General features: G+C 45.4%; 1 protein-coding gene across 3 annotated transcripts; it reads right to left on the minus strand.

Annotated features, from left to right (window-relative positions):
- Positions 1–2,170: 2,170 nt before the first annotated feature.
- Positions 2,171–10,902, minus strand: PATL2 (PAT1 homolog 2). Of its 3 annotated transcripts, none has more exons than XM_037502392.1 (16): positions 10,842–10,902; positions 10,569–10,659; positions 9,781–10,007; positions 9,134–9,214; positions 8,207–8,349; positions 7,692–7,766; positions 7,289–7,430; positions 6,199–6,319; positions 6,002–6,099; positions 5,732–5,785; positions 5,506–5,639; positions 5,209–5,368; positions 4,590–4,730; positions 3,463–3,557; positions 2,797–2,946; positions 2,171–2,379 (listed from the first exon to the last, which is right to left on the minus strand). In XM_037502392.1, the coding sequence occupies exons 1-16, from the start codon at positions 10,878–10,880 to the stop codon at positions 2,361–2,363; spliced, it is 1,770 nt and encodes a 589-aa protein (XP_037358289.1). In that variant the 5' UTR covers positions 10,881–10,902; the 3' UTR covers positions 2,171–2,360. The 3 variants fall into 3 exon arrangements, with proteins under 3 accessions (XP_037358289.1, XP_037358290.1, XP_037358288.1); XM_037502393.1 differs by having other exon boundaries at positions 4,590–4,673; positions 9,763–10,007; XM_037502391.1 differs by having other exon boundaries at positions 9,763–10,007.
- Positions 10,903–14,099: the final 3,197 nt, after the last annotated feature.

Consider the following 14,099-nt stretch of genomic DNA (forward strand, 5'->3'; position numbering starts at 1 on the left):
AAAGATTCTTTGCCTTTCCTGTATTGTTTCCTAACTGTATTAAAGTTCCTTCCCATTAAAGTCTCATGTTTTGTGTTGATGCGGCGGATGGCAGAACCCATTTGAGCAGGCAGGTTTTGGGGGTCTGGGCTGCCCCTCTCGCTGCCCTGTAAAAATATGTCCATTGCAACAGGGTAATAGGGGAGGTAAGGGGGAGGAAGTGGTAGAGTTCCCATTTCACTACACCTTTTCTCAGAAAAGATCATCAGCGGGAGCAGGGGAAAAAGGATGAGGAGAGGCGTGGGACCTTTGAAAAGGTCTAATTAGCAGTACCTTATATAGCAGGTACCCCATCCGGTGTGGGTCACAGGGCTGTCAGAGGCCAACTCATCCATTTGTGCGTTAACTCCCACTCTTCTGTTTAGGCCTTTGTCTTATTCTTTTCCCTCCTTCATTTTCTCTCCCCCTATTTGGGGGCACTTCACTATCATGCAGAATTGCTGTGTCATTCTTTTAAAAACTCCTCCCATAACATATCAGCCACTACCTACTATCAAATCACACTGCTTCCCCTTTGGAAAATTCCAAATTGACTCTTAAAATTATGTCTTCTTCCCCTCAGTCCTTTTACTCAAGCTGCTATCTCCATTACAGCTGTCCTTCAAGATCTTTTAACCATCTCCACAGTGCCACAACCAGCTTTCCTTTCTGAAAGAATTTTAACTTCAGTAACACCACTTCCCTACTTTCCCACTGTTTTACTGAAAACTCAATTTCCTGCATTGGCTTTCCCCCTACATAATCCCTCTCCTATTTGTTCCTTAACACCCATAGCCCCTGCTTTTGTGTCTTTATTACTGACCTTGTCCCTTCAACTCTACACTGCTGTTACCCACTTGCTCTATCTACTTGGATTTCCAACAGGACTCAAAGAGTCTAAAATGAATGTTTGGCCCCCACAAAACCCATTTTTCTCTTTTCCCACTGCAGTATGGTGCACCCATAACTTATACCTAAGAGTAATCCTTGTTTAACCACTAGGCCACGCCCAGTGCCTTTCAGTAGCATTTATCAACATTTCCAAGATCTATTCCAAATTTTTCTCTGCTTTCCTTCACTGCTCTTTAACTTCTGCCTAAGCTGTTGCGGAAGAAAAACCTCTTAACATTTTTCTGCTTTCTTGTTCCCCTAACAATTCAGGAGAATGATCTAAAAACAAAATCACATTAAACCACTTTGTTTAAAATCCTATTTCCCATTAGAGTTAAAAAAAAAAAAAAACAACAGCCAACCAACTGTGGGTTTTTAAATGATGGATCACAGACCTATACCCTGTTTACCTCTCTCCAACTTCATCACTCTCCCACTTTGTTGCCCCTTGTGTGCTACTTCCCTTCTTAAAACATACCACGTTCACTCTTACTTTGGGGGCATTATGCTCACTGGTGCCTTTACATGGATTGACAGGCCTTCCCATCTACTAGTCACTTATCACCCAGTTTTATTGTCACCAAGATATTTATCACTAGTTGCTGGTTTGCTTTGTTTTGTTTTGGGTCAGAACTTCTCATTGCTCAACACCATTACCCTTGTATGTAAAACAGTGCCTAGCTCATTGACACTCCAGTGTTTATTGATATGTATGACCTTGTCAAGTTAAACCAAATAGTTCATATCCCAGGGGAGATATTTATAGTCAGCTCAGACTACTTTATTTAAAAAGGGGCGGGGGGTGGGGTGGGGCGGGGGGTTGGGTGGGGTGGGGGGGGTAATTTTGAAGCAATTTCTAAGGACTTACTCTTCGGACATAACAAGGCCTTGTCCTTTATATGAAGGACATTTTTATAGCAATCACAGGTAAAGAAAATGCCTTCATTATGGGCCTCCCTAGTGGCACAAGGGGTTAAGACACAACCTATGAAGTTATCCGCAGCCACTGCAGCATGAGTTCTATCCCCGGCCAGGGAGCTACTCGCATAGCACAGTAGACCTCTCCTGGCTCGCCTGCTGCTCCCCCAGCAGTGTATTTCAGTCGATATGCCTGTTCTGCTCCCCACTCTCTTCTCTGGTGAATCCTCTCACCCTTCACACCTCTGGCCTGTACCCCGGATCTTCTATGCATAAATAAATCTTTTTTTAAAAAATGCCTTCATTATACCTCCTAACTTACAAACACGTTTCAATACATCATTCTATTATCTTTATTTATAACTTAATATATGACATGCCTTTTTAGGTACCATCATTTGGGTTTATGGAAAGGGTCCTCCGATCTATCAAGGCATAAGAAATGTCAGACTTCCTGGATTCCTGTAGACATAGTCCATACAGCTAATGTCTAATGATTAAACTTTCCCAATGTGTATTCCAGAACAACAAAATCAATAAATCCTGGCAAGCCTACAAAGAGAACAGACGTTAACTACAACCACAATTCCTGTTTTTAATTTTAAAGTGTTTGTGTGATTTGATTAATATCTGACTCTTTCCAACAGGCAGTAAATTCTGAGAACAGATTTCCACATTATTCATGCTTCTCAAATATTTCCTGAACAAGTCAACTTTTCAAATTAATCCCAGCCCTCAAAATAACTAGCATGTTAAATGACCAAAGCATATGGGAATTAAAAGGTTTGGCTAAAGAAACAGGCCACAGGGCCCTAACTTGAGATAGATTGGTTTTTCAGTAAATACCACAGTGTCTTCAACTACTAAAAACAAGTTATCCCCCATACATACATAGTTTAAGTAGAGAGGCAAGTGACAGAACATAGAATGGACTTGAACAAAAGGCTATGTATTTCTGCTGTCACTTACTCCATCTTAGCTTCCAGCTGCTGTACCAGTTGCTTGTCCACGTGATGACAGAACAGGGGAAGAAGGTTGCTGGGGACAGTTAAGGGTTCTGCCAGAGAAGCTGTAGGCATTTGAGCCATCTCCCAAGCAATCAGAATGACCATGTCTGTCCTGAAGAGCAAAGGAGAAACACATTAGACTTTGCATGTATGCAGGAAAGACCTCTAAGCTCAACACTATCTACCAACACTATCACTCCTGTGCACATAACAATTAGTGGTAACATTTGCATATTTGCTATGTGCCAGTCAATGCTTAGTGCTTTACACATCTTATTTAATCTTAAGAGCTCTTAAATCATTAGTACCATCATTCCTAGATCTCCAGTTTATAGATGAGGAAAATTGGTTAAGAGAAATGAGTATACATGCCTCAATGTTACATTGTAAGTGACAGCCAAAATTCAAACTTAGTTCTGTTTGAGTCCTTCTAATTACTATGTTGCATGACCTCTCCTGGGAAACCAACACCCTGAGGCACTATAGTGGGAGGGGAGGGCAGAACAGCAGCACCTCTCTTTCTCCATCCTCCCCAATGCTTGAATACAGCCCTCAGGAAATTTTATCTGCTCAGCCTACACATCCCAGGGGTACTGAAGTAGTATTTACAAGGTTTTAATGATCTTACCAAGACGTATGGTCACTGTTGGGATCCTTATTAGAATCCATGGCTATCAGCTGTTCTCCATGACTCAGCAGGGCATAGAGCAAAGATATTCCAAACTGCAAGTGATAAGAGTATTTAAAGTAAAAGGAGCCCTCAGGAGGCATTTGCTATTTCCCTGACCCTGCTGTCTGCCCAACTGAAAGGATAAGTTCACATGTATAAATGGCATCTAACACCCATAAATTGTCAGGTTTGACACTGGCCGGAGAACTCTTTCAAGGCAATTCCTGCTCTGAAATTTCCAGAAGATTCTTCTGGGGAGCTGAGTGAATGCATAGTTGGGGGCTCTTTTTCCTGGAGTCAATTTGGAATAAGCCCAGGAATAGCATGCAGCCCATGAATAGCAGGTAGTTTGTATAGCCCACTTTAAGAAGCATTACTTGGGCCTCCCCGGTGGCGCAGCGGTTGAGCACTGGGTTGCGAAGCTGCCCGCAGCCTCTGCAGCGCCAGTTCGATCCCCGGCCACCAGGCGAGGGTCCCACATGGCGCGCAGACCACTCCTGCCGCTCGCTGCTCCCCTCAGCAGTGTACTTCGTCTGCCTGTTATGCTCCCCGCTCTCACTCTGGTGAATTCTCTCACCCTCCCGCGCTTCTGACTGTACCCAGTGCTTGTATAAATGAATAAAATAAAATCTTTAAAAAAAAAAAAAAAGAAGCATTACTTTAGGCAGAGATCTTGGGGAGTTCATAAGGACAATTCACTGGGATAAGATATGTAATAGAACTTTAGTCATTATCTTTCAAAGCTTTCTTTTATCTATTATGTACCGAATAGTATTATATCATTTACAAATACACGAGTGTTATGGTTCCGAATTGACTAAAGGGGATATACAATCAAAAGGTTTGGTGACCTCTGCTCTAGAGGTCTGTGTATACCAGCATCAAAGAACTTAGAAAAGCAGATGCATGGGTACCAATGCAGGTCTACTGAATAATCTCTGGGATGGGACCATGGCACTGATTTCGATACGCTCTCCAGGTGCTCCTAGTGCTTTCTAGAAGTTGAAGAGCCCTGCAGAGGGTCAGGTAGAGATGAGGGCATTCATTTGCAAGGGACACACTCTGTAGGACATCTGGGATGTTACCTGATTCTGAAGCACCACAGTGATGGGCCGCTCTGAGGATCCAGGAGATAGCAGCATTAGTCCCTGGAGTGCTTGGAGAAGTTCCTGGAAGGTTAAGTGACTGATACATTTACCCAGAGGTTTGAACAATATTTGTAGGGCCTGCAAAAGGTCAGGAAGCACCTTTCAGCCTCCTCCACAACTCTGCCCTCTCCTACCTAGCTTCCAACACCTTTTCTTGCTCACCTGCCTTTGATACCTTCCTGGTCCTTACTTTCCAGGTCTATCACTACTCATCTCTCTCCATCCCTAACACTTTTTTTAATACTCACCTGTTCTAGGATGCCTTTCCATAGAAGTAGATATGGGAGCTCTGTTGATCAAGGGGTCCTTCTCAAACCTCCATAGCACACACCTGTGCAACCATACAGCTGTGTGTTTTCTGTTCATTGTACTTGAGATTATCAGCTATTTCTATAGTATTTTTTTTTTTTTGGTAACTCCCTCCTATGAGGGTGATAGGGTCAGCATCCCTCACTAACCAGCAGCTTCTCTGACATCTCTGGGAGGCTGGGGAGTAGAGAGGAGAGCCCTCATCCACTCACAAAGCCATGCTCTTCTTCACTCAGTGCCACGCTACCTGGTCAGCCACATCCCTCCTGATCAGGAAGGGTAGATGTTGGGTGATACCCAGAAGAAGGCTAACAGCCCGATCCTGGGACAGAAAGGGAAGCAGACGAGCCACTAGGATTTTCCCCTTCCTCACAGCAAGCACATGCAGAAGGCCATCTTCTGCCTCCCTACAAGGGAAGGTGGGGGGAGCATTTTCAGGGCTCTGTGTAGCGAGGGCGACATCCCAGAAAAGAGGGGCAGAAGCAAAGGCAATGTCTGCTGATCCTTCTTTTCTTGGCCCAAGGAGTGACCCTCCCATACTTACTCCAGATTTTTCTGTTCCTGAGTCTTTAAAGCCTGGAAGAGTTTCTCAACCTGGCTTCTTTGCTGCTGATGGTAGCAAGGTTGTGGAAGCCTATCCTTCTGGCCCTCTTCTATCTCCAGTAATTGAAGAAACATCTAGGAATTCAAAGGTGGGGAAAAAGAGGTAAACTTGAGTAATAGCTCACTCTCAAGCACAAGTAAGAAACACCCCTATGGCACCATCTCACCTTCTCAATCCGGTACAATGCCCGAAGTCTCTGGCTGCTTGCAGCTCCTGTCTCCTAGGAGAAAGAATCACCTGCTTTCAGCCATTCGACCCTTAACAACAGCAACCCAGGCCTCAGGCAAGCTGAAGGCTTTACTATAAAGGCTAGACACAAAGTTTGATCATACTTCTGCCTCACTCTTAGGTTACAGTCTGAACTCAAGAATGAGAGTGCTCCAAACCTTTCTCCAAAACAGGAGAGAAGGAAATTTCTGGAAGACAGTGCTTCTACCTGCTCTTGAGTTCCATGGGGCACAGCATCAATAGCTCGTCGAGGGCTAAAACACGTTGACACAGCAACCTGGCCCAGGGACCCCTCGATTCGAACCACTGCATAAAAGGAATCAAAATCAGCATCTTACCCTCCCCTGCCTTCCCCTTTTCCACCCAGATATCCAGCCCAACCCAGAGCATCAGTCCTGGCCCTACCTGACTCATAAGCCTCTGCCTTCTGAATGTAAGGTGTTACCAGCTTTAGGGGTTCAACCTTGCTCCTTTGTCCAAGTAGCTCTTTATCTGCCTGGTTCTTCTCTAGTTTCTGATAATATTCCTGAGAGTCCAGGGGACAGAAAAAAGGACACTCACCTTCTCAAACTTAGAATTGGAGTTCTCAAGTACAACTTCTTTGTCTGCCCCCTCCTACAGCATTCATTCCAAAAGCAATCTTGGCCCAATAGGCCCTTCCAGCACTCATGTGCTAAAGCACCTTTAGTACTCTGGGCCTCATGAACCTGTCTTGGGGTCCCTAAGGTAACTGAAAAGCTATATACCTCCAGTTCTGCCGGAAAGGTAGAGAGCAAAGTAGAGAGGCAAAAAAACAAGCATGTTAAAGCATCTTCAACCTTCCTGCATTATTTCTATATTACTGCATACCACCTATCTTTTCCCCCTCCCCATTTTAATGATGTGACCCTACCTGTGCTTTCTAAAATCATTACTTGATGGCATGAAGACCATCAGTAGCTTGAAGTACCAAAACATTGCTAGGAGTGCATTGGCACTTGGCCTCTAAGCAAGTTTTATACTTCTAAGGGTTTGTTTAATAGCTCTATCTTTTAAAGAAATCTGTGAAACTGTCAAGCTAAAAGTAAAGCCACTGTCTGGGAGAAGTTGAATCAAATTCTGTCATTCAGGAGAAATGCCCAAAAAGCATGACGATGAATCTATCTCATTTTCAGTGATCCTGACAAAGGGGGGATTTGGAGAACAGGATGCTGAGTTAATGTGCACCCTCAATATAGAAAGGACTCCTCAGAAGCAACCCCCATCAGATGCACATATGCAGAAACTCCTGTTTCCTGTATGTGCCTGGGAAATTGTAAATAATCCTATTTGGCTCTAATCCTGTTGGGTTGAAGTATGGAAAAATACAGGGGGATGAGCTTGGAACGCCGACTTTATAAACATGCCCCCTCTTCTGCCTCTCCCACCTGAATGCATATGATTCCCATGAGTTGAAGAGAGAAGTCCAGGTCCATTTGACCCCAAGGTCAGGTTTGGAAGAGCACCACTAGCTCACCTGGTAGTAATAGTCGTCCAGGTGGGGATTCTCACTCTGTAGCTGAGCCATCAGCACTTTAATCACCCAGTCCTTCTCTTTCAGGGTCATGATGTTATCATAGGGGTCTGGCTGCTGAGACCAAGGCTTCTTGGCTGGGGGACTTCAAGCCAGGAGGATCTTCCCTTTAGGCCTACCCACCCTTACCGCAGTAAACTCCCCAAGAAATGGTAAGCAGGGGGTTGGGCTGTTTGGGAAGGAGGGAGAGAGTGTAGAGGTGGGCAACAAGACAAGTTATCTCTGCAGGGACTTTGTGGGAGAGGCCTAGTCACAGGGGAAATCCCAGCATGCAGACTGGCTCCCACAAGGGAAATCCCAGCATGCAGACCGGCTTCCCTCATTTCTGTTCCTCTGCAGGCTTTACCTTGGTGTTGGATTCCGCTGCTGTTGCAAGATCCGTTGGTGCAGAGGGTGGAGCTGGATCAGGTGACTGGGAAGACTTAGAAAGAAATGTGGGCTGGGCGACAAGAGCTCAGCTCCCTATCACCTCCATTCAGTTAGCCTCTGGTAACCTCAGCTGGGAATTAAGGGACTCCTATCTTTGCTATGTGCCTCCCCAAATGCAGTCACATGAAACATCATAATCCTAGCTTAATGGGGCTCATGTTCCCTCCAAGATATAGTCCTACAATTTGGCTGCAGTAAATCTTTTGGCCTGGTTGTGGGGAGTTCTGAATCCTAGAGCTCAGTTCTGCCATGCCAGTTCTTTTCCAGTCTCTGGGCTTTCACTTCCTCATCTGTGAGGGAGAAGGGCTAGACTCTGCTTCAGATTTCTCTTAGGTTGTGGAAGCCGGTAGATGGCCTCTAACACTCCTCAGCCACCTTCTGACACCTCAGCCTATCCTGGATGCTGGAGTGCCTGGCACCCACAACCAGTACCTGAACCTAGGGTGCCATGAGGTCAGCGAGCTGCAGAATAGAGTTGGGTCTGGCGAGGGCAATTGAGGTCCAAAATGCCGTGCTGGAGAGCTGGTTCTGGGAACCGAGGGCAGGAAAGGAACTGGCAACAGGTAATCTAGGGTCTGAGAGGAAAGTAAAAAGTCGGGGAGAAAGGCATCACCCACCACCAGAAGGCTACACTTGCATCTGGTGCCCTTCCTGCTCTGTATATTCATCTGCCTTTTTCAAACAGTTTACCCCAAATTTTGCTATCTGGGGTGCTTCAAATCAGATGCAAGGGCGCCAGACTGTGGACCCCACCCCTGTTTTCAACAGGTCTTGGTCATCTCCCAAGGAGCAGCTCTTCAGGAACTGACCGGCGGTGGGTGGGCGGGGCATGTGCTTTTCCTACAGTCAGTGAGTCAACAACTCCCTCTCTCCCCTCTGCGACAGTCTTTTCTCAGGCTGTTGTCTTCAGCTACTGGGGCAGTGCTCATCTGCCTCTTAACTGACTCATTTGAAGCCTTCCCCAGAGCCGCAATTCCTGCCTCATTCTCCATGCAGGATTTCCTGTTTCTTTACTTCAGACCATGTTCCCATTCCGTAGTTAAATGAAGGGCAGGTGCTTTTTCTAGCCTTAAGCTCAGTGCTGCTCATCTGCTGAAATATTTTGTAAGGTGGAAGTAGGGATCTAGTTTGTCCTTTTTCCTATGAATGGCTAGTTGTCCAGTACCATGTCTGTCATTTCCCAAGCTTCCCCTCACGAGGGGCGGCTCCCATCTCCCTTATCCACACTGCTACTGGGTGTTCTATCTCAAGAGCAAGGTCAAGACTGGACCGGACATAATGGAAGTAAGGGACACTTGGCATGCTCCTCCTCAGCATCTAATCATTTTCTCACAGGATGGAGAAATGGGAGCTACTCACCTGCCATAGGAAGTGTGAGGATGTGAGCGACATCCCCAGCACACCAGGTACCTGGATGGCAGGAGGGCCCAGAAAACCTTTCTAGAATGGGACAAAGGGAAAAAAAAACCCAGGCTCACACGAGCCTCTGTGGTGTCTTCTATGTTCATCTGTTTCCTTGGAGGCAGCTGGGTCAACTTTTTCCAGTACCCAAGATAGTGGCAGCCTGTCTCTCCATTCTCAAAGTCAGCTATGCCAGCCTCCTCTCCTCCCTGAGGGGAAGCAAGACTGGTATCTCAAGAGTAGGTTGAAGGAGGGCCTGAGTCATTTCATTTCTACATAGGAGTCCTGGTATCTCTCCAGTGGTTGCGGGACTCCAAGGGAATCAATATGAGAAGCGGACTGTGGAGAAACAGGGCCCAGGGTCGAGACGACTTGCCTTCAGCACTGTGGGCAGTGTGCAGTGCTTTTAGGGTGAAGACAGTCTCAAACTAAATGAGAGGCAGGAGGAGGCAGAAGAACAGAGTCCCTACTTGAGCTCAAGCCTGAAGAAGAAACTGTTAGCCCAGAACTTATCTTAGGGATGAAGAGGAAGGGACTATTAAGCAACAGTGTGCGAGCTCAGATAGTGAGGACAATCGCCTGCCCACCCCCTCCTGCCATGGTACTTGGGTGTCCTGGACAGCACTGAGGACAGCTGGATCGCCAAGACCATTCTCATTCTCTTCCTCCTCCTCCTCCTCTCCCTCTTCCTCCAGGTCTGGAGCTGTGGCCAGATCTGGATCCAGAGCTTCTTCCTCTGCCTCCTCCTCATTTTCCTCCAATTGGGGAGCAGATACCAGCTTTTCCTTAGGAGCCAACTGGCCACAAGACTTGCCTGGGTTTAAGCGGGGCCCTAAGAAGAAAGCAGTTGGATGCACAGGTGTGAGTGGTCTCATCTAGAGGCTGCTTCCCAGTAGCATGTCTGTTTATGCACCATCTTCAGTGCATTTTCAAATGCCTCCTCTTCTTAAGTTTAACTCAACCTTGCAACACTAGGTGTTCCCTAACCGTCCTTCACTAGAGCAGATGGAACTTGGCAGCTATCAAACAACCTCCGCTTTCTATATCCTCTCTCCAGTCGCTTCATAAGCGACCACCAAGGGCTTCTCCACCCACCCTCCCTTCCCCACCAGGCTTCCTGTTCGTTGCCCTGACTCATTGCAATTTAACCCTTCTGTGTGCAAGATGGTTTACATGGATGCGTTCATTTAACTTTCACAACAATCAGACCAGGCTGTTATTGCTAATTTTATTATAATGGGGCCCAGAAAAGCAACCTCAGTCACCCAGGATGATGTAGCTAGCAAGTGGAAGTGCTTGGAATCACTCCCAGCGATTCTGGACACCCAAGCATATGCCCATCCACTGAACCAGAATAGTCAGTCTCCACAACCCCAGACCCCTTTGGTAATACCTTCAAGGCATTTTGGCTTTGCAGGCTGGTGGACATCCTCCATGGCTGTTTCTTCTGGTGAGGCAGCATTGTCATCCTCTGGAAGGTAAACCTGCGATAGGGCAGAACATAGGCTTTCAGACCCTAAACCCCCACCCTCTGACCTCACCATCTCTAGGGGGGCTTTCCTCTTAAGGGAAATAGGGGATGGGGCTAGGAACTGGAGGAGAAGCACTCCCACCCAGACACCACCAGACTCCAGCAGTGCAGAGCTGCCTGGCTGCTAATACATACCGCCTCCCTGTTGCCTTCCTTTCTGATTAGCTTTGCCATGGCAGCCTGGGCCTGGGCTAGCTGGCTGCTCTGGGCTTTGAAAGCCCCAGCCCTTTCCCTGATCCCCTTTTAAAGGGCCAGCATCCCCCAAGAGCTGCATCCTGGAGGACATATAAGAGCATCTACTAGGAAACCCTTGAAAGGGCAAGAGAAATAAACTGTATTTTTTAGCCATCCAAGGATGTGAGTATGACTTTTGCAGATGGACATCGGGAATAGATATTTAGAAGGAGAATCTCTATGTTCCATACCCTTCACAGGAACTTTGTGATGTTATGTTCCCTTTAATTCGTAGCTGTGCTTCATCAAAATTGGATAGGAAAATCCTGGGTGGATGCTTAGAGTCCCTAACAACCAAGTCTCAGACTTCAGGGCGGTGCCTTATTATCCACCTGCTGCTACTTGTCCTTCCTGAGTCTTGTGAGTTACCCAGCTCTAACTGATGAGGGATCCCTATGAATTTAGAAGCCATATATATCTTCATGATAGAAGTACTTTTGCATGAATCACAGAAACAACTTATATCTTCTTGGCTGCGCTAGTAGAAAAGTGGTTCAGAAACTCAGCAGTAAAAACAAAACAAAACAAAACAACAGGAAAAAGCAAGCACATCAATACTGTTGGTAGGCAAAAATCTAAGACCCACCTGAGCCTCATCAACCACCCCCCACACCCCTGTGATCCAGGATTCTGTGCCCACATCCTGTGTTCAGCTGAACTGTATGTGGCTTTGTAGAACTCTGAATAAAAATACAAATGAAGCTAATTTCTCTACATCAAAAATGCAAGTTATAGTCAAGATAATGGGACCATGATTTTGGTTCCTTTAAAGAAATATATTTGTTTCAAAAGTTTTGTTGTAGGTCACAACCATATGGAGAGGAATGGGGAGAATTTAAGTCCTGAAAGTTATTGAAAAGTTTTTCAAATATCTGAATTGGGTTCAGGCCTTTTTGGTAATGTTAGTCAGACATTTATCTGAAGAACTCCCTAATAATTCACTTTGGTATTATTAACAAAAGGGCCAAATGGTGAATTTCAATGTTCCAGAAATGATTTATTAGATTGCTGCAGGGTCAAGGTCTTAGGGAGAGCTGTTTGCTGCATTCAGATTTTCATTCTAAAAGGACTTCTTGTACCAGTGCCAAAGCAGGTGAACTCGCAGCCCTGCCCCGGCTGTTTGAAATTATGCTTGGGACTTAGTGACTTTTACCTGAAGTCTTTATGTCTACTAATGTCTTAGATTTTCTAGTGCTGTGCCTTATTTTAACCATGTTAATTTTAAGCCAAGTCTATGCCAGGCTACAGCAGTAAATAAGGCAGATGCCATTCTGACCTCATAGCATAAGAAGTATGGACAGGTAAATAGGATAGTTGGACCACATAAAAGATAGATTATTAGTTTTTTTTTTAAAGATTTATTGATTGATTGATTGATTGATTGCATAGAAGAACTGGGGTATAAGCCAGGGGATGAGAGGATTTACCAGAGACAGAGTGGGAAGCAGAAGAGGGGGATTTACTGAAATCCACTAAGGGGCGAAGGGGGCAAATCAGGAGAGGTCTGCTGAACCATGTGGGTTAGCTCCCTGGCTAGGGATCAAACTCAGGCCTTAGTGGTGATAGTAGTGAGACTTAACCCCTAGGCCACCAGAGAGGCCCCTAAAAGATACATTTAAAAATTTTAACATGTTCCAAGTAAAACACTTAAGGACAGATCCATTTTTATGGGGAGATTTTTTAACCTCTTACTGCAGTTCTTAGATGGCTGTAGATCTACTCCCATTTTGTTTTTTTTCTTGAGGCTATTTTGTTAAACTATATATATTTTAGGGATTGTACATTTTGGAAGCTTTCAAATTTGTTGGCATAATGTTGAAGTTGTTCATGGCATAATAGCACAGGTTTATGCTCTAGGTATACTGGCTCCTGTTGGGAGCCTGCTGTCCTAAAGGGAGCTGGCGTTTTCTGAGAGTACCTGTTTACTCTGCCTAGGGAGTTCCAGGAGGTCAGATGTTCTGTAAACAGAACTTCCCAGAATTGACTCCTGTTCTCTGAGGACTTACTGGCTTGTGCGCATATTCCCTACTATTTTAAAAAAAACGTATTCTAGCAGTAATTTATTAATTTATATAAGCATAAACAATTTCATGCTATTTTCTTGTTCCTTTGTTCCTATCTTTAATAAAAGCTTGGGCTGGGAGGGTGAGAGGCAGAGCTGCTCTCAATGGCACTCTCCCCAGCCTCCCCCTGCTGCAAATTCATTTAGACTCTGAGTCTTTGTTCATAGCTGAGAACTTCATTGGCTGTCGGCAGCATGTCCTCTCTTTTATTCTTAACATTGTTTATATATCATTTCCTCCTTTTTTATTCTTTCCAGATTGTCTATTTATTATTAGTCTTTTCAAAATACATAAAAATAAGTCAGGGTTTCTGCAGGAAGTAGCATACTCAAATTGGGTAATTTGAGAAGAACTGTAATAAAGGGAAATTTAAAAAAGGTATAGAAAGTACATAGTACAGTCATAAGGAATAATATAATACCTGAGGTCTGGCAATAGGTGGCGATTACCACCTTAGGTCAAGGGCAAGTGGATGGAGCAGTTACCAGAACCTGGAGACAGAGAAGGCTTCCTAGATGGCAGTTCCTTTAAACATTTGTGCCATACAGCGGTTGAGCGCTGGGTTGCGAAGCTGCCCGCAGCCTCTGCGGCACCAGTTCGATCCCCGGCTGCTCCCCGGCCACCGGAGGAGGGTCCCACATGGCGCACAGACCTCTCCTGCCGCCCGCTGTCCCCTCAGCAGTGTACTTCGGTCCTTCTGCCTGCTCTGCTCCCCGCTCTGGCTCTGGTGAATTCTCTCACCCTCCCGTGCTTCTGACGGTACCCAGTGCTTGTATATATAAATAAAAATAAATCTTTAAAAAAAACAAAAACCAAAACATTTGTGCCATAATGGGTTCCAGTTTGGCAGCCCTCTCGCAAACTATAAACATTCTCTCTCAGATCTGTATCTGTTCTCTCCTCTTGCCTCCTGAAGCCTCAGTGTGGTAAACGCATCCCACTCTTGCTAACCCCAGGGTGCTTCACTATCCTTTATGAATTTCCCTTAACCCTGGACACACCTTGTCAAACATGCCCTTCACAAAATTCGACTGTTAGCCCACCCAAAAGTACTGTGTTTCCTGAAGAGTCTCTGACCAATAATGATAGTATTATT

The sequence above is a fragment of the Talpa occidentalis genome, unplaced genomic scaffold, assembly GCF_014898055.3.
Source record: "Talpa occidentalis isolate TD23 unplaced genomic scaffold, MPIMG_talOcc4v2.1 talOcc4.11, whole genome shotgun sequence".
In the NCBI taxonomy this organism is placed as follows: domain Eukaryota; kingdom Metazoa; phylum Chordata; class Mammalia; order Eulipotyphla; family Talpidae; genus Talpa; species Talpa occidentalis.